Raw genomic sequence first — 26,087 nt, 5'->3', positions numbered from 1 at the left:
TATATGGGCATTATGTCTCGCATCAGCCACAATCGTGGAGCATATATCAGTTGACTACTTTACAGCCCTTCCTGTGTTGCAATTTTCTTACTGTATATCGAGAAATTACTGTTGACTCAAGACCCCGGAACACATTTTCAATAATCAGACCACCCGATTAACATAATTAATGAGGCATACACTTGAATTTAATTACACATTGGTATTGCATTGTTTTCTTGTTTGGGGATATTGAATGAAGGAGTGACGGATGTGTGTATTTGTAGGGGGAATGGAGTGGGTTTCCCTCCCAAGATGGCAGGGGCATATTACATCGAGTGATTTATGTACCACATCAGTCATGCCAGCATCACACACGGTCTGAAACGACTGCTGGTCTCGTGTCTCCATCAAAATCCACTCAACCCAACCCTGCCTATAATATGGCAGAAAAAACAGGCCCCGGCTCAATTCGGTGACAAATCTGAAATACATTCAGAGGTTCACAAATTTTAAAGAAACTATTTGAAATGTTTCACATAATTGAAATGAAATATGTACAGTTTTTTTAATTATTACAACTCTTACATTTTCCTACAAATGACATTGTTTTGTAACGTTTTCTCTGAGTTGGTCTCATGAGAGTTCATAAGTACTTTGGTGAAATGGTGACTTGTATGAATGTGTACAGTCTCATTTGTACGTTATTCTGTATGATGTACCCATGTCCCATTTTGACGTTTTGCCAACAAATCGTTTTCATTTGAGTCAGATTGTATGAAATCATATTTTATTTCATTTCATTTACCGCATACAGTATCATTTCTAAACGCCGGCTCTCTCTGAATCCCTGAGACAAATGTTTGTTCGAGTGACTCAAGGTTTTTCTGCCCTCTACCTGCTGTCTGTCTCTCCCTGCCCGTCCTCTACCTGTCCATTTCTCTCCCTGTCTGTTCAATACCCGTTGTCTGTCTGTTATCCACCCACTTTCTGTCCCTCTCTTTGGCCATCTCTGTCTTGACAGCATTTCATTTAGACTAACGTCAAATCTCTCATTCACCCTCTCTTTCTCTTTCTCACACTCTCTCTCTCTGACACTCACAAACTTCCTCACACACTTGCTCACAGTCACACACACGGACACTCATGCAGGAGATGAGTAGATAGGTGTTGAAATATTGGCGCCATCTAGCAGTTGTGCCCCAGCAAGTCATATCATCACCATGGCAACTGAGAGAATTCAAATCTGTTGAAAGCCTAAAAACCAAACCTTTGCAAGAAATGGTGGATGTATTTGAAACCATATTTAAAAACAGTAGTTAACAAAGATGAGACAATAAATGCTTTTGTTAGTACTGTATGTAGTCTAAAGCATTTGCTGCCTGACAGACAGGCTGCCCAGCGTCAAACTCGCCCTTCACACATGTTCCTGTCCTCCCTCAGGTGAAACTGTGCGGATAAAAGACCTGCTCAAAAAGAAATAAATAATATGGCTCTGTAGCCCTCTAGCTACATAAATGACAAATGTAATGGCTTGTATGACAACAAAATTAACTGTAATGTTTATAATAAATATATTTTAAATACTTATATAATCAGCTAGGTGATATTTAAGTTATATTTAAGATAGTAGACCACCATGCAAATGACCTCTGTTATGATTGGCTAACCTCTTTACACTTGAAATGAGTAACATTTATTAACGAATTGTGAATTTGCTGTCGGGTCTAATGTAGTTTCTGCTGCCTCAGCGTTCAATAACAATTTCTTTGCAAAGCTGCATTACACTGTGATCAATCAAATGAATGTATTTCACAGTTAAGCCGAAATAAAACAGTCAGGAACTCCTGATAAAAATAAAAGTCACTTGTTTCTAACGCTGGGATCCTTCAGAAGGATAGTGCTACTTTTATTTCAGAAGATCAAGGAAAATGTGGTCTTTCATGATATGACCTTTAAAGCAGCGGCACCTTTGGTCAGGGATGAAGCTTTTTCTGACTTCACTGACACTTTGTCGAGTTTGATTTACCTGATGTACAGATTTCTCCATTTTGCCAGCATAATTTGTGCATGAAAGTCTCCCCATGAAGAATAATTATGAAGCAATAATTGATTTATTGCCTCAAATAAAACTATAAGGCAGTTTCTGATAAACCGGTTACAAAACAAACTTACAAAATATATATTTTTTAAAATATACAAAATAAATGTATTCAAATTTAAGTATGTATTTTTAGAAGCCTTGAATATGGCCATGTCTGTCATTTAAGGTGCCATTTCTTTTTTCTTTTTTTTATCAGATCATTAATTAAAAACCATTTTCATCATTAGAAAAGTGCAGGCACATTTCCTTAAATTTGTGGACAAATATTTCAATAGGAATTTTTTTCATTTCAATAGGAATCAGCGCAAAGAAGAGTTTCGCCTGATGGGCTTTCAGTGGCGAAGGAATTAACTTATGAGAAATTTGTGTTGGGTTCAAGTTATTATAGGTTTGACTATGAAGTGGTAAAATACCCTTCTTACTGTTGCCTTGTGATGTGCATGCATTTCATTTTGAAAGACGTTATTCGATAGTTGTTAGGTTATAAAATCATGTGCTTCAAGAAGGTGTTCTGTTGTGGGTGCTTTGGTGAGAGCCAAATCTGTGTTTTCACACATTGTGTAATCAGACAATCTATTTTAACTGACTCCCCTTGAACCCTTAGTGCACTTAACTTATAACCAATTTTTTTTTTCTTGATATAACATATTATTAATTTACTGTTAGAACCGCTTAGGTTATGAGAGTGTTTTGTTGTGCACATGCTTTGTTCATCAGACACATGAGGGATGTGACCATAGTCCTCAAAACTTGTTTCTATTTATTAAGCTTGATAAAGTGAAACTGCTCCCAGAGGGACAGCAAGAATAATTGTTATACCTTTTGGTTTTTGCTAATTTTGTTAGAAAATGTTCAGCCTAAAGCACTGATATTTCATCTCAGATGTCTTTTACATATTAGCAGTCATTACCCATGTAAATTAAATTTATAACATAGACCTAATCGAGTCAGATACAATTAAACTAGAAGTTTATGAAGCCCTGGTGTTACATTCATTATGTGTAAATTTAACTTTAAAAACCCTACTAAGATCTACTAATTAAATGCATAATGACATTAGTGAAGTTCAGTGATCGTTGTCATTCACACTTACTCTACCATTCAAAACTTTAAAGGCAATAAGAAATAAATACTTTTATTCATCAAGGGTGCAATAAATTGATCAAAAGTGAGAGCAAAGACATTTATAATGTTGCAAAATATTTTTTTATTTCAAATAAATGCTGTTTTTAAACTTTCTATTCATTAACAAAATGATGTTTCCACAAAGATATTAAACAGTAGAACTGTTTTTAACTGTGATTTAATAATAAGAAATGTTTATTCAGCACCAACGCGGAATATTAGAATGATTTCTGAAGTATTATGGGACACTGAAGGCTAGTAATGACTGATGAAAATTCAACTTTGCATCACAGGAATAAATTACATTTTATATTAAATATATGAAAACAGAAAACACTTATTTTAAATTGTAATATTTCGCAATATTACAGTTTTTACTGTATTTTTGATCAAATACAGTACATTCAGCCTTGGTAAGCATAAGAGACTTCTTTCAAAAACATCTTACTGACACCAAATATTTGTACGGTGGCGTATTTGAAGAGTTATGGCAAATGTATACTGTATATTTTGTTGTGTAATAGAAAACAACAGAAAACAACACAAAAACATTAATATTTTACTCTCCATTCCAGGTTGAAAAGGTCATGTGACTGAAACAGATAAATACAGTGTTTTTAAGCCTTATTTGATTAAGCTTTGAGTTCTGGTGTAATTAGATTGTAGATTTCCTGTTGAACAGGAAGACAGAAACTCATGATCATCATTCTGTCTCTCTCTTTCATTTCTCCCAGCCAGTTTAATGCTTTTCCAGGGTCTTGTTTCTCAATCAATACTAAACCAGTTAATTAGCTAACAGTTCATTTTTCGATCATTCAGGACTAAATCCTTTACCACGTCAGCAAACTGTTCGACCTGCACAACGGGCATGAAAATGTACTCAAAATCAGGCTCAGTGGTCCGTAGTAACACTGACAGCGTGTTTGCACAGACATTAGAAGGAGCAAAATCCTTCAGCCATGTTGCTGCAATCAAGTCTCTCGTGACAACTTATCGTGATGGATCGTTTGGGTCTGGACCCAATTCTGTTCTGGCACAAGGATCACAACTCGCCTCTCTTTTCCCTGAACCACATTCAATAGCCAAACGTTTGCCTATAGCTTTAAGCGCGTGCGTACGCACGTGTGTTTAGTTTCAGTGCTGTTCAAAGTCCTGCTTTTATGAGCGTTTAGCAGACAGCTGTGGCACAAGAACGGTGTCAGCTGCAGCGTAACCCCAGCTAGCATGCTAACCGCTAACACTGTGTTGTCTTACTGTACCTCTGCAGCCATCTGCTTCTCATCAGTGCTAATCACCCAAGACTACCATAATTCCCTGTGACGGCACATAACGACACGAACACAGGCTGCCGGTGGAAATAATAACACCGGCCATGATGCTTAGCAGCCCAAGAAAGTGAAGACCCGTTCAGGCTTCCTATCCTTTTGTGTTTCTTTCAGTTCACAATCTCTCTCCGCTCTCTCGACCTTCAGACAAATGAATGAAACCGGGGAGAAAACAGGCATGTCATGACTCTGTTATCGGCAGCCATGGTCGATTAATTATGATGCTTGAAATGTGCCCTACAAGTGCACAGCGAGGCAATAAATCTACATGTGGTGAGTGAGATGGTGACTCGGGCCTTGATTAGAGGGTGCCGCTGTTTGCCAGACATGGGACGTCGACATTCTTTGGGTCAGTACCATTCTGGCAGGAAGTGACTAAAAGTGCTGATATAACACATTTGAGACCTGAGCATTGAGATGAAAAGAGCAGAAAGAGAGGCACAGCGGTGCACTTTTAAAGGCCACATCTTATTTTATACATCTTCCTCCATGCATTCTTGCTCTGATTCATCCTGGATCCATATGATGACCGATTCTTTGTGCACCATCCTAAAGCTGCTGACTGGACGCCACTGTGCAGTACCGGCACGGATGGACTCTATTTAAACAGTTTACTCGTTCTGGCACTCTCTGACAAAAACAGACACACACCTGCTGTTCCAGCCACATCAGCATGGCACAATGCAGCTCTGCTCCAAGGCATTAGGCCCTGGGGACTCAAACCCATAGCCTTCTGAATATTAGCCCTGCAAGCATATTTGGCTGATCTGTATCCTGAATTAGCCCTTGGGACTTAAAGGGACAGTTCATTCAAAAGTGAATTCTGTCATCATTTATACAATCTTTTGTAAAAACAAGTTTGGAACACAAAAGATGTTTTGATCTGAGTGGTATTTTGTCCAAATTAGTGTTTTGCACCCCACTGGCTTTCATTGGCTTTCAAAACTTCTTTTTGAAATGACTTCAGTCCCACATAGACATTGTCATATTTACGTATGCAAACCTCAGTGGGTTTTTCACACTTGAAATTGTCAAATTGTGAAATTGTTAATGCAATCTTGGGTTATCTGTAACACTTTAGAAAAGGGAACACATAATCACTATTTTATATAAATATATAAAATCTATATTTAAAATGTATATTTAAGAGTTTTGAACAAACTCCAAATGTGCTGCTTATTAATAGCTCGTAAGGAAGTTGTTAAGTTTAGGTATGGAGTGGATTAAGGGATCCAAAATATGGTCATGCAGATTCAGAATAAGACATTAATATGTGCTTTATAAGTACTAATAAACAGCCAATATGCTAGTAATATGCATGCTAATAAGCAACTATTTAATAATGAGAATTGGTCCTTAAAATAAAGTGTTGCCAGGTTATCTTGTTCACATTGTTCATACCCTGAGTCAGGCATTAAGCGTGACTAGTCAGATTTTAGTATTACATTTGACCACCCTGTGATGCTGTTCTTCTTTGCATATTTACAAGGTGAATAACATTGATTGGACAAGTACAGCACATTTTATTAACTGCTTGTCCATCCATGGAAATATCATCACATAAATCTGTTCTGGTTGTCTTCTGAAACATACTCCGGAAAAAAACTTCAAAAATAGAAGGAAAACACAGATGAGTGTTTGCTGTCACTGTCGCCTTCAGACACTAAAACTAAACAGAGCATGAATGTTTTTGTACAAAGCACATGAATATTTAATGAGATGAGAGGCGGTTTATTATTGGTTGTCTTTTGGTAAACACCTTGCCATTACTTATCTTTTGCTAAACAACTCTTGCACTACAGTTTTACACTATATGCCTTGCACAAAAGCATAACCCATGGTAAAAAATGGCCTCAACCGAGGAAAAAAAAAAAGTCATTATTTAATCATCCTCATGTCGTTTCTAACCTGTATGACTTTTTGTTCCATAAAATTTTTATATATGTATTATACATTGAAAGTCAATGGTGTCCTATGTTGTTTTTGGTCGAAAACAGCTAAAACACTCTTCAGAATATCTTCTTTTGTGTTCCACAGAAGAAAGAAAGTCATACACGTTTGGAACAACATGAGAGTGAGTAAATGATGACAGAATTTTCATTTTTGGGTGAGCTATCGCTATAAGTGACCTGACCTAAGTAACGCCCCTTTAGTCAATCTATCAGCTGCATTAGCCATACAGACTCTAAAATTCTATCGCACTGGCTCAGGTACCGCACACCTAAAAAATGTGGATAAAATATTAACCGCATTAAGCTTCAGGAACCTTCCATTTTCTGGTATTGCATTTTTGCAAAAAAAAATGTCTGACTTTGACAAATTATTCAAGTAATGTCCTCTGGTGGTATATTAGACAGCTGAGAACCGTGTCCTCTGCAAGAGGACATGGACAGATATAAAGTCAGCAGCAGAGACTCTTTTATTCCTGTTCTTTGGAAGATGGAATTTAAATTTTCAGCCATTGGCAGCAAGTTATGTGTCCTGTCTAAACCATGTAGCAGTTCAGCAGTAACAGAATGTTTAGATCCAGACATTTGCCTCTCGTTTTGGCCAAAGATTGCATCAAAAGTGACTTAAAGCCTGACTGCTGAGGTCAAAGATGTTTTCACTTGGTCAAAGATTGGGTCAGTTTTATGTATTGCAATTCAGGGTCTTAATTGCGCTTTTAAAATGTTATCGTCCATAGTAAAACAAATGGATTTCTTTATAATAAAAATTGATTTGTGCAAAGCAAGGACAATGCCAAATAACACTGTGTTCTGGCAGCATCTTGAGAAGTGTACATGAATCTTTGCTGAATTTTGCTTTATGGCACCAGAATCTGTGTGCCAGTATGGCACTGTCCAAAATCTGTGTGCTTAAGAATAAAAGGGTTCGGAAAATACGGTTTATTATATTAAATGTTCCTTAGACCCTTATGCTTTCCAGTATTCAGTATTGAATGGACCCCTTGAAATCAAATGGATTAATGCAATTTTCTTTCCCGTGCTAATGCATTGCCTATTGAAACAGGATGTTGTGAAAATGCATGTATGTCATAGACCAGCCCTAGCAAAACCTTGATTTTGCTAATTAATATTGCTAGCTTTTGGGAAGAGAGACATTTTATTGGACAAAAATTTTGTGTATGTTGCTGATAAGGAGATGTTGTCATAATTTTTTTTGACTGTTTTCCTGGAAGGGGAAGTACTGTAAATATGAGTGTGTGTGTGTATATATATATATATATATGCTAAAAAATTATTTTGTCAATGATTGATAATCTAGCATATAGCCTTAAATAAATGTATCTTGAGCATTTCAGTGAGAAGAAGATTTGAAGCATCTGAAACCTGGCTAATCGTGTAATATAGTTCTCCATGTTTATTCTTGGGGGGTTTGATCTTATTGTGTTTCTGTTTATGCAGCAGCGCACATACAGACACATGTGGCCGCAATTGTGTGTATGTTAAACCTGTCGTTATAGGCAGGAGATTAATTGATTAATAATCTAAATACATTCTGAGTGGAAATGTATTATCCCAGAGCACAATCTGTGGTGTTGTAATTAGATGTAGAAGAAATGTGGCCTGCTAATGAAATGCCTGAATCTCCTCAAGGTGTCCTTCAGGTGCAGTGGAAGGTTGGCCCAGGAGGAAATGTAGGCGTGGTTTATGCCTGATGAACTTCGGTTCTTCTGCTGAATCCAGGGTTCCTGTTGGATTTGGTTGGGATGTAATTCTTCTCAGAAAATGAATAGAGGGCAGGTTTCCAAAAAGTAAAACCTCCTTTTCCTTTTTTCGCAAACACATTGTCTCTCTTTGTACTCAGTGTGTTGTTTAAATGGTTTTGGATACAGTGTCTATCATTTTGGAAACCACAAATGAGATGCCTTCATTGCTGAAAAGACAAATGTGAGATATGGAAAGAAAGAAATAATTTGGACTACTTCCACTGCTGTCAACTCTGTACTGCCTTCAGCTTAACAGAGATGGAGAACTCTCCAAGACCTGATTGATTTCGATGAACAAGCTGTTAAAAGGGTCATTCTTTGTATGCGGTGCATTTTGGACCTCATGATATGTTTGGATCAGATTTGGGATCAGGAAAAGGTTATATATAGCTGAGTTCTGGATTTTATCAGCTAATATGTTTGAAATGAGTGAAAAAAGATTGAGGTTGCACCAAAATGACTTAAATGTTACATATAACAAATTTGTCAGCTTGCAATAGACTTGCACTGTATATTCTATCCTGTTGCTTAGCAATCAATGTAAACGCTAACTTAGCTGTATATCTGCAGATCAGGAGCTATTATTAAATTTTTATTAAATACCTATAGTCACATATTTGAAAGGTTTTAGAATTGTTTTCTCATGAGACTTTTGTCTTCTGTGGTTGGATCATAAGAGTGGAGAAGCTGGATATGATGGTAAAACATACGATCTCAAATCAAGCGTTCAGATCAAGTGAGACTTCTTTAATTTTCCTTTAAAATGTGTCACATCTTGAAATTGATGTCATAGCTGATTAATTTAGTTATTTTTGGGTTAATTTGTTGAAGCTCTCATTAGTACATTTACGGAGTAGAAAGCAATACTGGGTACAGGCAGAAACAGAGGGAAATAAACAGGACAAAATAGGATTTATTTAACAGATCTTATTAAAGATTGACTTGATTTTGATATTTCGTCAAGTACTGTAGCACCTGGAAGCATAGCGGAAAACATATCCTCTTGAAAGTAATTTCAGTTTATATTTTGAATAATGGGAGATTATTTGCTTCATGAAAAGAAACGACACCAAATTCAATTAATGTCCTGTTGGAAAAACAGGATTTAAGGCAATGTCAGCACAGCATTATCTCACCCAAAGCCAGATACTGTGTTGTGATTTTTTTGTTTTTATTTTATTTTACTTATTTATTTACAGTTTTGACTGTACAGTACGGTCATACCTTGAAGGGAATGCTAATATATTTATGCTTTCACTAGTATCAATATTTTAACAGTGACACCGGACTGTGACTCAAAATCTCTTCTTGATGTGAATATTGCTTTAAACTATTCAGTCGACCTAATCAGTGTTTGACTTGTCATGGGTCTAGCAATCCTGTTCAGTCTGCTCAAGTTTGTGAACTTTTTTTTTTAAGTTATAGTGGATCATTCCTGCCATCATATTTGAGCCTAAATACCAACGCATGTCGTAAATATCTGGTTGGCTCATTCTCCTTTAAATCAGAACCAGAATTCTGTCCAGAACTGATGAATAACTCACCCCATTGTATTTGAGCCTTGGATGTCTCTGCTCTGATGAGGTTTCCAGTTGCACATTCCAACAGGACACAAACCTCAGTTTAACACTTCTGATTAATACAGTCGGCAGTTTGATCACTGGGGAACAGGAAGTGGTTGAGCGCTGGGGCTGGGCCACAGCCAGAAGTAATGGATCGGGATTTGTATTCATTACAGATACACTCTGGGCTCTCCTGTCTCGGTGCCAGCATAAGAGAGATGGAGGACCGGCCTGGTTCAGACTCACTATAAGCACAGGGAGCAAGAGAGAGCACACTGCAGGAATATGAATAAGAGAGAGAGAGAAAGGGGTGCAGACAGTGTTTGAACTATACCGTGGACTTTGGGGGAGCCCACTTGTTTTTTTTTATAGGGGGGGGTGTTCGTGCGCTTGCGCGTGCCTCAAAAGAGGGCTTACAATGACTTACAAAGATACATCGCCCCCACACCGCGATGCTCATGACAAGAATATTATGTATAGTTATCTTTATTGAAGTGAATTAGGTTTAAATCGCCGTCATGCATGGATGAATGATATTTTTGCAATTTTACACATAATAATCCACGATGATCACATTACACAAAACTGAAATTGCACGTCAAAATAACACATTGTCAATATTTTTTGAGACCCCCCAAAATTTCACAAATCCCGTTTTCAGGGGAGCCCATGTCTTATTAAGGGGAGCCGAGCTCCCCCTAGCTCCCCCGTAGTTCGCACCCTGGGTGCAGATTCATTTTCCTATTGTCAGCTTCAGCTTTTGGAGGTGCCAATCAGCTTTGTGAGTGTAATCTCATGTTAAACCTCTCTGCTTTCTCTCAAAAATGTACTGCTTCATTTTAAGTGTTATCTTTTATCCCTAAATCTCAGCAGTGGTCTTGTGATATGTGAAATGTGATATGAGACATGTAGGTTCTGACCTCAGAGCGGTTGATGTCTCAGACAGATGGTGCTGAGGGTCTTTGGGCCCCCTTACCTGCTATGAACACACTGGTCCTGGTTGTAAAATCATTCTAATGATGTAAATGTCTTTCCCAGCATACCCTTGGCTTGTCCTGAATATTCAACAGTTGCTGTTCATTTTCACTTTTTTTTAAAAGTCAAATTATATCGGTTTTACTCTATTTTCTTTCTTAATAAAACTTTGTATTATTGTGCATGATTCAATATTTAAGATGACTTAAAAAAATTCAATTGACTGAAAAGCCATTTTCAAAGCCAGTATGAATGCAATGCAAACTATTTTTTTTTTATTAATTTCAGCAATTAGATGCATCACATTTGCTGCTGAAATTAAAATGTATTATGAATTATGAATTCATACAGTTACTTCTGGTTCGCTAATTTGATTGGACAAGCGTTCCAAAAGTTTTGTTCCAATAAGTTATTTAATACAATGTAACAGAAGCATCATTTTGTCCATATTGTTCTTTTTCTTATAGAAAAAGAGGAAAAAAATGGGGACTTATTTCAATACATCAGTTTGAGGCAGAGCTGAATGTAAGCTTGCAGTCTGTTGTAAGAAAGTGGTGAGGTTAAATTGGAGATCAGGTTATATTGGAGATCATTTAGTCACCAGAGAGAAGTCTGTCATTTCACTGGAAGATCAAGTTAAGGCATTTCATTAAAAATTATGGGGTCAAAAACAAACAAAATTAAACATGCATAGATGAATTGTTTATAATAAGATCATTAAGAAGCATTTAGAAAGGGTGAATTTCCAGTTCTCACCGACCTAAATATTTAGTTTGCTTCAGTTATAGATAACATTAGTTAAATGTGTTGTAATTGCTGTTTAATGCTGCATTTAAAACCGCAGCATGTGTAAAGTGGCATTGGCATCAAACACACAGGACTCTGGGCTCTAGCCTGACCAGAGTTTTCTTTGCTTTTCCTGTCATTGTACCCTTAAGCAGCCCTTAGGCTCTCATATAATGTCCTAGCTCAGAGGAATGAGGTAAGACTCTTTATGGTCAAGAGAGAAGTCATTTCAGGCCTGGCAGAGGTGAAAAATGATCAAGCTCACACATTTTGTTCTGTTGTGCTTTCCTTTTACTGTTGCTTTTGACTCTGTGCCTGTCTGCGGTTTGTGTGCGAAACAGATGTCGATGGCGTCTCTGTGAGTCTGGCAGTCAGTTTGTATTTTATAGATGAACCTTCCTCTAAGTAGTTTTTCAAAGAACCATCTGACCCTTTCTGTGAAATAAATCCTGGAAGAACCATTTCCAAAGGGTTATATCAGAGGAAAGACGACCGTAGTTTTCCCACAAAGGCTTGAATCACCCGTTTTTATGATCAGAAATGACTAGGAGTTTTTTTTTCCACAACCTCGTTTCTCCCCCACCAGCCCACCCTTTCTCATGTGACATTTCACCTTTCCCTTGTAACACACACACACACACACACACACACACACACACACAGGTGTGCAGAAGGGTCAATGTGGTCCCAAACCTTCCTCTTCATCGTCTTGGACCCCAAAATAACTCCACTGTTCTAATTAATGTAATTAATTTCACTTATAGCAGTTAATTATTTCAGATTGGGTGAAGAACAGAGCACTGGAATGAAGCGAGAGAACGAGAGAAGGTGGTGGTCTCAGGAGTCTGTCTAATCTTGGTTTAGGGCAGTGGAGGAAGATTAGAGCTACTCATGCACTCCTGAAGAAAAGACGTGAACCCAATTACTACATCTGTCTTTTTTTCTGCTCCTCTCCCTATTTTAGCCCTCCAGAGTGCTGCCGTGAGTGCCTGTGTGTGATGATGACTGTTAAACTGGCTAATAACTTCTCAGAACTAAAAAGAGTTTAGCTCAGCTCAACCCAGTTCTTGTTACAGTCCTGTTACAGGTGGCCGAATATGCATACTTCCCTTCTACACAGTTTGCAAGCAGCAGTATGTGAGTAGGATGTTGAATATTCAGTATGATCATGATATAGTAGGCAAACAATAGCGGGCAATACCAGGATGCCTCAGATGAGATTCAAAAGTGTACCAGCATTCGATGCTTTGCTATCCCATGAGGCCACAGGTGCTGGGGAGCCATCACATTTGAAAAGTTAGTGGAGAACTGTGAGCTGGGAAGTTCTTGTCAAGTATAAAGACCGTTCACACCAAAAATGATAACTTCTGTATAATGATAACCATATTAGCGTCCACAACAATGCAGGATATTATTCTGTTCATTATAAATGTGCGCTGCACTTACGTCGTCACATGCTTTGAATGCTTGAACTCTTTGGATTATGATTGGCAGTCAATGGTTTTTATCATTCATCAGCTAAAAAAACTTCTAAAAGTGTTTCCAACAAAAACATTGCTTTGTGTCATTACCATTATAGTTGTGCAATTGAGTTCCCTATTCTCACGGAATCAGAATAAATATTAAAACCTTATAGTTGTCGATACTGTTCGTGTCCTTGGTGTAAAGGTCTAAACCAGGGGTTCTTAACGTTGGCCCTCAAGGTCCACGACTCCACGTTCCTGCAAAGTTTAGCTGCAAAGTTTAATTTTCGAGTAAACCTGAAGGCTTGTTCAGGTGGGCTTGATTAGGATTGGCGCTAAACTCTGCAGGAAATATAAACTCTGCTCCTAAATGCTTTGTTTTTCATTTGTTTAAGAATTATGACTATTATTACCTTTTCAACTGCAGCCCTTTCCTCTTCTCTTTCCCATTGCAAGGAAAGCAGTAGAATGTCAATTGACTCCGGAACAGTAATGTTGGAAAATTGATGGGAAGTTTATTGTGACTTACATGTATGTGCTGTGTAGTATTGATTCTTTAAGGATTTGATTGTTATACTAAACTGCATTTAAGGGGTTGATCGATTTTGAACATAATCACAGTTTCACCTGGAACTTTCAAGGGCAACAAAAGGCTTGCGAATTTACCGAATCAAAACTTTGCTTTTGAAAATTTAGTTCACAGGTATTGCTACCTTCACAGGTCACCTCTTGCCCTTCTGAATACAGAGAATAGGGGAAAGATGTTTAGAAAAAGACAGGAAGAGGCAGGGTGCATGAGTTGGACGGAACAGATAAAGAGGAGAGAGATGGAGTGATATTGGCAGTGGAGGAAGGAGAGAAGAGAGAGAGAGCAAAAGAGATGGTCTGATGAGTTATATATTATTCAGTAAGTTATACATTATTGAAGAGAGTTCATATTTAGCTGTTACACACACAGGCATATATTAAAAGAAAAAGGGAGAAAGCACAGACAGAACGAGAGAGAGATGAAGATGAGATGAAGTCGCTCTAAATGTGTGTGTGTGAGGGTTTAGGAGAGAAACGCGGCTGTACGGATCAGCATTAATGCTCCAAGTTAAATGCAGCATTAATCTGGACCAGCGGGGTTTGCGCTGCAAGGCTCTTTTTGTGACGGAGATTACCGCAAGTTAAATGCAGCATTAATCTGGACCAGCGGGGTTTGCGCTGCGAGGCTCTTTTCGTGACGGAGATTACCGAATCCTCTGGGCCAAATTCCAGTTCAGAATTCCAGGACTCTCATTCATGTCTTGACTTTCCTTCTAAAAGCATCGAATTCCATGAAAACCAGCTGCACTTCGGTTGTATTTAAGTAACGTTCCGGTTGTTAAGTCTGACACCACATGTGATGTATTAGCCTTTTCTGTGTCCAAACGCTCCTTCAGATCCCACAAGAAAAAAACAATGGTGGAACCTTTGAACCTTTCACAATCACTTCCTTCTGTACCACTGAGAGTTAAAAAGGTCTAAACCAGGGGTTCTTAACGTTGGCCCTCAAGGTCCACGACTCCACGTTCCTGCAAAGTTTAGCTGCAAAGTTTAATTTTCGAGTAAACCTGAAGGCTTGTTCAGGTGGGCTTGATTAGGATTGGCGCTAAACTCTGCAGGAAATATAAACTCTGCTCCTAAATGCTTTGTTTTTCATTTGTTTAAGAATTATGACTATTATTACCTTTTCAACTGCAGCCCTTTCCTCTTCTCTTTCCCATTGCAAGGAAAGAAGTAGAATGTCAATTGACTCCGGAACAGTAATTTTGGAAAATTGATGGGAAGTTTATAGTGACTTACATGTATGTGCTGTGTAGTATTGATTCTTTAAGGATTTGATTGTTATACTAAACTGCATTTAAGGGGTTGATCGATTTTGAACATAATCACAGTTTCACCTGGAACTTTCAAGGGCAACAAAAGGCTTGCGAATTTACCGAATCAAAACTTTGCTTTTGAAAATTTAGTTCACAGGTATTGCTACCTTCACAGGTCACCTCTTGCCCTTCTGAATACAGAGAATAGGGGAAAGATGTTTAGAAAAAGACAGGAAGAGGCAGGGTGCATGAGTTGGACGGAACAGATAAAGAGGAGAGAGATGGAGTGATATTGGCAGTGGAGGAAGGAGAGAAGAGAGAGAGAGCAAAAGAGATGGTCTGATGAGTTATATATTATTCAGTAAGTTATACATTATTGAAGAGAGTTCATATTTAGCTGTTACACACACAGGCATATATTAAAAGAAAAAGGGAGAAAGCACAGACAGAACGAGAGAGAGATGAAGATGAGATGAAGTCGCTCTAAATGTGTGTGTGTGAGGGTTTAGGAGAGAAACGCGGCTGTACGGATCAGCATTAATGCTCCAAGTTAAATGCAGCATTAATCTGGACCAGCGGGGTTTGCGCTGCGAGGCTCTTTTCGTGACGGAGATTACCGAATCCCTCCGCATCCTCTGGGCCAAATTCCAGTTCAGAATTCCAGGACTCTCATTCATGTCTTGACTTTCCTTCTAAAAGCATCGAATTCCATGAAAACCAGCTGCACTTCGGTTGTATTTAAATAGGCCAGACTGCATCACAATGGAACATTTTGCTCAGCATATGAAGGCCTCATGACGGCATACCTATACGTGTCCAGTATATATGAAGCAGTTGCTGAGTTGTCTGTGAATGCAGATCTGTGGTTTGGGTTGGAATCAAGTTCATTTCAGGATCAAGTGCCAATTTTCCAGTTTCCATTCCAGTTTTTGGGTCTTTTTTATTGTGAAAGCAGTAGTTCATATAAGTCCTGTTAAGCCATGGGGTATCAAATAAACAAAAATAATTAAGTATAGGGTCTAAAATTAACACTCGCCAAGTGCCAAATGCGAGTAAAAATTGGCTTTGGCTAGTAAATGCAGAGATCCTGGCCAGTTGGCTGGCAACGTTTTGAAGAACTATAAATGAATGAATGATTTACACTGTAAAAACAATCGTCTGACCCTTGCTGGTGTAAGCGATGATCATAATCAATTCAAACAGTGTTGAAATTTTACTGCAAATTTAGGGAATGTTTTTTAAACGCACTTCTGCTTGTCATTTTTTTAAGGTGAAATCTCTGGAGTTTTGTTGTAATCTGATTTTTAATTTAGCTACATATGTTTTAAGTACATTTTGAACATAATACAAAATGATAGTAGCTATGTTTCTAAAGTAAACAAGTAAACAAGCCTATGGCTCTTTTTTCTTACATTATAAATTATGAAATGAAGTAACTAATGCTGTCATGTTATCTTGCGCTCGGATGTCTGATGTTTGGGAATGCAATTGTGTGAGACACGTGACTTTTTAATGCACATTGAGGAGTTTCCATTATGCACGTCGTCTTATCGGATTAAAAAAAATATTCGAGTCAGTTGGGTGCACAAAGTTTTTTGTGCACATTTTTAGACTTGTTGACTTATGGTTGTTGACTTGACTGTTTTTACTTTTCTAAGCAGTCAGACTTCTGATTTTTACCTCGTGTAGGATAAAACGGGCAAATAAATAAATAAATAAATAATCAAATATTGATTTACATGAATTGGACATTGAACAATATTGCTTTCTTTTATTGTTGCAACTCCAGAAATCTGTGTAGCAACACATTTTCAGCACTACTTCAACACCATCACAAAAATGCGAATAGCAAAATCATGATGGGTTTGTTGATTTTGTCCCATTGTGTTATTGTTCTGTATGAAAGTGTGTTTAAATTTCATGGTAGATGTGTTTGAGTCTAAGCTACAATCTCACTGCCATCTCTCTGGAATCCCTCACTCTCTGGCACCTACTCATGTGTGTGTGTTGATGACCAATATTAAACAGACATGCTTTGAACTCCATAGTGACTGGTGTCGGTTTCTTAAAATAACTGGACTGTGACCTTATCTCCTGGTCCTGTAGTCTAAATGTTTGTGAGCAGGACATCGGGAACGGATGAAAAGAATAAAAAACATAACACCAAGACAGATGGTAATGGATGACACCTTCAGTGTGCCCCGCCCACTCACACCACACACACACACACACGGCATCCTAATACAAGCAGTGCCTAAGTGTTGTGTTTTGCCCGTATCTTTCTCTAGCAAACACTCACTGTCTTACTCTTTGATCTGTTTGTGTGTGTGTGTGTGTGTATGTGTGTGTGTGTGTGTGTGTGTGATAGAGAGGGACAGAAATTCGAGGTGCCCAAAGACCTGTGTGTATCTCGCCATCATTATCCTGTCATTGGTTAATTTTCTTCTCCAGTAGTTGGGTCTTTTCTCACTGTTTTGTTTATTTTAGCTTTATGGCTTCAGAGCATCGTCAACATATGACTCCATTTCCCACAATTCCCTGCTGAGCCATGAACAGCCAGTATTTTGTGCTTTACAGCTCACTGCTGCATGTGTGACATCATCGAGCGATGACTCAGTGCCACATTAACCCAGCACTTATAAAGTCAAAATGAAACTTTTATGATGCCCATCTCAACTTCACTATAAAGGGCTTTTACATTAAAATTATTTATATTTTTCCACATATTAATACTTCCATTAACCTCAGTGCTGGTTTCTCGGCTGGCACAGGACCTGCACAGAAGTACTTGACCTCCATTTTTTTTTCTCGAGTCAATCGCCAGAACCATAAATGTCATGTGACTAATCATTCTGGAGCTGTAGGGAAATTACATAGCCTTCACTATAGCGACTGTCTTGAGGTGTGATGTCAAAGGCAGTTTAACACTTTAAACAGCCCTCCAAAAAGATGGAAAACATCTAACAGCTTTCATGTAATTTTTAATAGAATTTACTTTTTTTTTTCATTTTGCTCAATTTAATTTTGTCACAACATATGGCAGCTAGTGCTAATGTTAACTACAATGAAAACTAGAAAAATTGATTCTGTTGAAATGAATTTAATATACCAATGATTGATAATGATTGACATGATCAATATATTCAATGAAAAACTTAAACTTTAAAAATGAATATTAGAAATGTTGCCTTGGAAAATAACAGAAATAGAATATTTTTTATATTTTTGAAATTACTAAAAATAAAACTGAAAAAAGCTAAATAGTAATAACCAAAAATTGACGAAAGCATATAACAAAATTACTAAAATCTAAACTAAAAATTAAACTTAAATAGATTTTTCATAAAAAATATTAATTAATACTATAATAATATATAAGAAATACTAAGTAACGCTAATGACATCTTCTGAATGGCTGTCAATGGAGAAAGATGCTTTTGCCCTAGAATGTTGTAGTTACAGCATTTACCAGCAGGGACAAAACTTGACTGATACTGAAACATTACGTGTCAATTCCTTTCTCTCTGTTTTCTGCTATGCTTTTAAACAGCCCTTCACAAATATACATATCAATGTTTAGAGTGTAGCATGTCTCAGCTGAATGAAGAAAACAGTTCAGCAAGATACAAGATCTGTTGATGCCACGCCACATCGCTCTCTCTGTCACATCTTCTATCCCGCTCTTGCTTTCTGTTACCTCCTCATCACTTTCTCCCTATGAATCTGGGTTATTCTGGCCTTATATCTCTGTAGATTAATTTTAAAAGGATGTTATTAATACTCTTGCATGTGTGTGTGTGTGTGTGTCAGTGTTCTAGGGTCCATAGGGTCCTGTGTCTCTTCCTGTGTTTGGATCTTTCTGCAAGTAATGTTATTCTAGGTTTTGAGGCTTAACTCTCGCCACACCATTAAAATATTTTCTTTATTTCTCTAATATTTGGATAATTAATCATTGTAATGATTATTGGTCTTTAAATAGATTGTAAAAATGCTTGCAGAGGCCAAGGGGTCGGATTTTGCTGGTTAGCATGGTCCACTTTTCATCTTTCTCTGGTGGATGTTCAAAAGTAGCTGTGTATGACAACAAATATATTTTTTTGCAAGCAAGAAATAATCATGTCATGACAATAATGCGTTATATTTTCTGTCAGCTGTGCAGGAGAATCAACATTGAACTTTTAACCATATGACTCCTTATCTCTAGTGATTAAAAACTGTCTAATTGCACCTTTTTGTGTTAAATATTCTGTTTCTCAGATGTGGTGTGCATGCTTTACAGAAAAAAAAAACTATATCTAGAATATGGGTGTGGGAAATATGGCAAAGACATTAAACTGACTAGATAAAGTAATGTCTATTGGTAACATGCTTATATTATGCTTTACACTCTAGTTTCTTATTCACTCGCCCCTAAATATTTTACATCAGTCAAAAAGTCTCTTTTTGGCTGACTGAGCGGTGTCTGGCCAGAATGAGATGTAATGTGGTTCGGACTCACTATGCCTGTAGTCAGAGGTCTGGCTACATCATGGCTGCATTTGAAATCACATACTCCCTGAGTAGGTGCTTTTGATTAGGTAAATTCTTTGCAACTGTTTTAAAGTTATGTTCTATATAGTATGAAAGTGTGTAGTATGAATGAAACCAGGGTGTACTACATTTTTGTCATGCTGTCATACTGTTTTTTGCAAACCATTTTTAGGGAAGTATGTATTTTTAGAAATGGTCAGTGTGAGACTACAGACTACCCTTAGCACACCCCAAACAATGCCACACCCTTAACCACACCCCCTAACAATGTCGCACCCTTAACCACACCGCCTAACAATGGCACACCCTTAACCACATTCCAAACAATACCACACCCTAACAATAGGTGCGTTCGACTTGAAGCACGGCTACAGACGGCGATCAACGAGAGTAGCCGCTTGCAGTCGGGGGCGGAGTTGAAAACGGAGCCGTCAAGCCGGACATTTCTGCTCCCGTTAGTGACGCTCGCGCGGTGTTTGCATACTCTATCACAGATGAAGTGAATTAAATGCAATATTTATCAAATACACAGATGTTTCAGAAACGTTTTCATGAGCAACAGAAACACTTTTTATATACTGCTTAATACAGCGCCATCTGTTCAAGAATAAAGTTCAACGTAAATATATACTATTTAAATACTAATAAAGTGGGGGTATATATGCTTTCATGATAAACGTGACTCAATATAACATTGCGACTACAGTAAAAAAGCTTTTACTGTTCTAAAAACACAGATTTATGAGCAGTATTGGATTTGAAGATGTTAGAAACACACGTCATTGTTGTCATGTGGTGAATTTGGCCAATCGTGAAACAGCTGTGTCGTCATCAGCACACCTGCAGTCGCTCTGAAAAAGCTGCGCCAGCTGAGTCAGCCGGCTGCTCTCGAAACAATATCGCGGTACTTTGATACCACACGTGACAGTGACGTGGCGTCGGCGCCGGTTCAAGTCGGACTAAATTTCTAACCGACATGCACTGCTTCAAGTCAGCCGCCGATCGGTTTGCGCGCCGCCGCATGAAGTCGAACGGACCTTGTGTGTTATGTTCTAATTGGTTCTTTGGTTCATGTGTCATGTTATCATTCGTTGTCTTAGTCATGTGTCCTGTCTCTCATTGGTTGATAAATCTCTAACCGACATGCACTGCTTCAAGTCAGCCGCCGATCGGTTTGCGCGGCGCCGCATGAAGTCGAACGCACCTAATGCTGCACCCTTAACCGCACCCTTAACCACACCCCCTAAAAATGCAGGACTCTTAACCACACCCCGTAACAATGCCACACCCTTAACCACACCCCGTAACAATACCACACCCTTAACCACACCCCCTAACAATGCTGCACCCTTAACCACACCCCCTAAAAATGCAGCACTCTTAACCACACCCCCTAACCATGCCACACCCTTGACCACACCCCCTAACAATGCCGCACCCTTAACCACACCTCCTAACAATGCCGCACCCTTAACCACACTCCAAACAATGCCACACCCTTAACCACACTCCAAACAATGCCACACCCTTAACCACACCCCCTAACAATGCTGCACCCTTAACCACACCCCCTAATAATTCCACACCCTTAACCACACCCCCTAACAATGCAGCACCCTTAGGCACACCCCTAAACAATTTCACACCATTAACCACACCCTCAAATTATGTCACACTAGGTGTGTTCGATTTGTGACGAGATGTCTGCGGTCTAATCACTCTCGCGGAACTTTGATGACATAGTCATACACCGATCGATCTGCGCAGCGCCGCTTCAAGTCGAACACACCTACTATGTTCGACTTCATGCGGCGCTGTGCAGACCGATCGGCAGCTGACTTGAAGCAGTGCATGCTGGTTAGAAGTTTTGTCTGACTTGAGACAGTGCCGACGCCATGTTACTGTGATGTATAGCATGAAAGTACTGCGAGAGTGTTTCGAGAGACTCAGCCGGCACAGTTTCTCCAGAGCAACTGCAGGAGCGCTGATGACGACACAGCTGTTTCACGATTGGATCGAATTCACCACATGACAACGATGACGTGTGTTTCAGGTTTATTCTGACACCTTCAGTTCCACTAATGCTCAAAAATCTGTGTTTTCATAACAGCAAAAGCTCGTTTACTGTAGTTGCAATGTTATATTGCGTCACGTAACACGTTTATCAAAAAACTCTGATAAAAGTATATAGACCCACTTTATTGGTATTTAAATAGTGTATATTTATGTTGAACTTTATTCTTGAACAGATGGCGCTGTATTAAGCAGTATATGAAAAGTAGTTTTGTTGTGTCATGAAAACGTTTCTGAAACATCTGTGTATTTGACAAATATTGCATTTAATTCACTTCATCTGTGATAGAATATGCAAACACAGCACGAGCGCCACTACCAGGAGCTGAAAGTGTCCGACTTGACATTTCTGCTTTCAATTCCGCCCCCGACTGCAAGCGGCAACTCTCGCCGATCGGTCTGTGTCAAACACACCTAATGCCACACCCTTAACCACACCCCCAAACAAAGCCACACCCTTAACCCCACCTCCAAACTATATCACACTCTTATCCATACCCCCAGGCAGTAGGTGTGTACAAATTCATGTGTGCTGTGGATGCATTCCTGCAATTGCAGTCTGATTTGAAGAAGTACATGCCAGTTATAAATTTTGTACAACTTGAGATTGTGCCAATGCCAGATCACTGTGACATCAGCCATCAAAATACATTCTGCACAGCTTTTACAGAGCAGCTGCACAAGCTCTGATGACGGCACAGTAGTTTCACATTTGGCCGGATTCACTGGTGACGACGATGATGTACATTACATGTTTGTTCTGACATGTTTGCAATTCTGCTAATGCAAACAAATACCTGTTTTTATAATAGGAAAAATATTTTCATCTTAATGTTATATTGTCATGTTTATCAAAACAAAATTGATAAAAAAATATAGTCCCCACTTTATCGGTATTTAAATAGTATAGGCTTATGTTGAACTTTATTCTTGTAATACAGGCCCTGTATTATGCAGTACATAGAGTATTGAATGAAAAGTGTTTCTGTTGCTACATAAAACCTTCACAATTGTCTGTGTATTTGACAAATATTGCATCTAATCCACTTCATCTGTGGTAGAGTATGCAAACACTGCACAAGTGTCACTATAGCAAGCAGAAAGTGTTCGACTTCATGTCTCTATAAGCGGCAAATCTAGTTGATCAGTTAAATCCAGCCGCAGTCGAAAGTCGAACACCTAATATCACACTCTCAACCACACCTCCAAACAATATCACTCCCTCTTTTACAGTGTTTAACAGGTGTCTTTATCCTAGTGTTGTGACAAAATGGCCTGGCTGCAGAAGAAACCAGAGCAGAATGAACTAGTAGAAATCAGAGCAGTAATGTTTTATTCTCTTGTACAGTTGTGGTCAAATCATCCACTGCTGTGATGCAGCAGTGAAAATACCTTTAATGTACAGCTCAGAGAGAGAGAGTGAACGGGTGTATGTGTTTTTGTGTGGTGAGATGAATATATGAATGGTGATGCTGACTCATAAAACAGTATGTGAGAGAGTGTGTGACTGTGGTGTTAAAATACACTCATCCATGCAGTGCACTAGATTAACACGTGCACAAGGTATGTGTGTGTTAACTTAGCTGCTGGAGTGAAAATGGTGACATATGGCCAAAAAACACCATATTTTGGAACCAAACTATAGTTATCCCCTCCCCAATATATATTAGCCCCTCCCCTAGCTCATTTAGTCCCTCCCCATTCGTTTCAGCCTGTTTCTGCTCATCCAGTACTAATTGCTACTTACAAATGCTGAAAGATCATTGAGAGTGGCTGATGCCAGTGGATGTCTGTTTGTTTGTTTATAGTGAAAGAATCCTTTCTTTAAAAAAAAGGTTTTTAATTCACATTTTTACAGTCATCCATTTGTTCATACGATGTGTTCATGTGTGTACATTGTAGTGTTTACAAGTTTGAAGCTGCTAGTTAAAATACAATGTGGATGTGCCTCTTTTAAAATGACCCTCTATTCAAAAGCTCTAAGAGAAGCCCATTGCAGGTTTCAGATCAGAGAGAAGGGGATCCCCTGGTGTCTGTGGTGATGCAGTTGCAAAATGTGATTGAATCTCAGTTCATCCATCAGCAATATGGATTCCAAAGCGAACAGCTTTAGTGGCTGTCAGAGCTCATGGCTCAAACTTTAGAAAGTTTTCGGTGAGATTTCGGCAGATTTGATCTGTGTGAATGAATGTGGGATTTGAAATTTGGTGATTTTCCTTGACACCTAGTCTTTGCTTTATGTGAATTCAAGTTTACAAGAGTGAGTGTGTGTGTGTGTAGCTCTTTTTTTTCTGCTTTTATGCATGTTCATTTGTGTCTAACAATAAGAAACAAATTCATCTTCCAATTAGAAAAAAATGTGTCAGAGTCTCGCAAGAGAGTGAATGCAATGTAGGTACTTCAGGATGAGTAACTGAGATTCTTCCTTTTGAAAGTCCTTTATCTAGAGCATGGCTTTACTACGTTAATTAGAAATGGTGCTTTACGAGAGTCTGCATGTCATCGAGAAAAGCCCACTCTGACTTCCTGTAATTTAACAGGAGTGAGATAACACAGAACAACTCTCCAGTTCTCTTCTTACTCTCAGACATACTTTACTGAATCCTAATGACCAAAACCCAGCACTTTCTCCTATAAAGACGTCTAAAGAATGTGATTTCTGCACCACTAGCATCGCAGCATCACTCTACAAAAAACGACATGTTAAACTGGGATAGGAGAAAATATTTTAGCATAGATAAACTCACTGATGTCATTCTTACATGACATTTCAAACTAATCCAGACTTTGGCTTATTCGATGGGCTGAACCATTTATTAGAAAGAGAAGGGGGAGAGAGAAAAATGAGGGTACAGGATGGGAGAAACTTTCAGTTCTGTGGCTTACTACTGTGTTTCTCATTCCTGACACACACACACTTCAGTAGGACGGTTGACGGTGGTTCTCTTTGGATTTGACGCTTTCGGACTGCAGATGGAGATGGGACACAGTCCTGCAGGGCTGCCATGTGTGATGTTTAGTGCGATATAATACAAATACTCTGTTGCAATTGGCCAGTATGGTTATTTTGGAATGCCTCAAAACAAGACAGTTAATATAAAAGAACACTGATTGGCTTTTCACACTTGAAATTGTTTACCCAGGAGTTATTACAAATAAATACCAGGGGTGTTTAATCTTGGGTTGCCAGGCTTTGAGATTTCACACTGTACATTTTTAAACCCATTTGTGGATGGATTTGATGGTCTTATTTGCATATTTACAAGCGTAATAACATTGACTGGACAAGTACAACACGTGACAAGCAGACAAACTGTTTTAATAACCGCTTGTCCATCTGGCTGTGAGCTTTGTTGTCCCTGTGGACTTCTATAAAATAAACTCTCTTAAATGACTGAAGATCTGGGGCTGGGACAGTGGTAAAACAATCAAATCTTTTATTTTTTGGCTTTTCAAATCTACCCTAAAAGGCATTAGGAAAGTTGCCAAGGAAGATATGATTAAAAAATATATATTTAAAAAATATTTCAATATGACATCAATAACACCTAAATATTACAGAACCTCTCTATGTATTACAGGTTAATACAGAACCAAACAGCACACATCTCCACTTATTTTGTGTTTTGTAGAGAATTTTCTTTTTTTGTGCTAGTGCTACATTAACGTCTCTCTCACACTTTCTCATTCACTGTCTCCTTCTCTTCCTCTGCAGGCTCCAACTATTCCAGTCCGTCGTTGGCTCCAGTCCCCAGTCTGAATGAGGACGAGCATGTGGAGGGCGGGGGTGGGGTGCTGGGTCTTGCACCTGAACACATTCCCACCCCTGGTGCCCCCCTCAACTGGCAGGCAGCCATCAACGCGGCACGGCAGGCCAAGCTGATGGGCACCACCGCAGCCCCGATCTCCACTGCGAGCTCCACACAGCGCAAACGCCAGCACTACACCAAACCCAAGAAACAGGCCAGCACTGCCTCCACGCGCCCACCCCGAGCCCTTCTCTGCCTCACTCTTAAAAACCCCATCCGCAGGGCGTGCATCAGTATCGTGGAATGGAAGTATCCTTTACTGAACTCTGACCTGTTTGTCATATACAGTATATACACTACTGTTAATAAGTTTGTGGTCGGTAAAGTTTTTGAAAGGGTTAATGTGATGATAGTAGTAGAATGTCTCTTATGCTCACCAAGACTGCAATAAAAACAGTAATATTATGAAATGTTATTTCAAATTAAATATTTCAAATTGTTTTCTGTTTTAATATATTTTTTTAAATATAAATGATTTCTGTGATAGCAAAGCTACATTTTCAGCAGCGATTACTCCAGTTTTCAGTCTCACGTGATCTTTCAGAAATCATTCTAATGTGCTGATTTGCTGCTCAAGAAACATTTCATATTATTATTAATGTTGAAAACAGTTGTGCTGCTTAATATTTTTGAGGAGACTGTGTGGAATACTGTTGTTTTCAGAATTTTTTGATGAATTGAAAGTTTAAAATAACTTTTTTTTAAGTAGAAATCTTTTGTGACAATGTAAACCATCTTTACTGTCACATTTGATCAAATGCATCCTTGCTGAATAAAGGTATTAATTTCTTTCAAATTAT

General features: G+C 38.5%; 1 protein-coding gene across 11 annotated transcripts in view; it reads left to right on the top strand.

Moving 5' to 3' along the window:
* cacna1c (calcium channel, voltage-dependent, L type, alpha 1C subunit) overlaps positions 1-26,087 on the top strand; it is a 129,350-nt gene that overhangs the window by 17,114 nt on the left and 86,149 nt on the right. For all 11 annotated transcript variants that reach the window (XM_016544453.1, XM_016544450.1, XM_016544456.1 and 8 more), the window contains exon 2: positions 25,194-25,536. In XM_016544453.1, coding sequence (XP_016399939.1) covers positions 25,194-25,536 — 343 coding nt within the window. The remainder of the gene's footprint in view (positions 1-25,193; positions 25,537-26,087) is intronic.

Source organism: Sinocyclocheilus rhinocerous, unplaced genomic scaffold (assembly GCF_001515625.1).
Source record: "Sinocyclocheilus rhinocerous isolate Xijiao unplaced genomic scaffold, SAMN03320098_v1.1 scaffold400, whole genome shotgun sequence".
Lineage (NCBI taxonomy): Eukaryota > Metazoa > Chordata > Actinopteri > Cypriniformes > Cyprinidae > Sinocyclocheilus > Sinocyclocheilus rhinocerous.
Note: the sequence above shows the minus strand (reverse complement) of the source record. Positions and strands in the feature narration are given on the sequence as shown.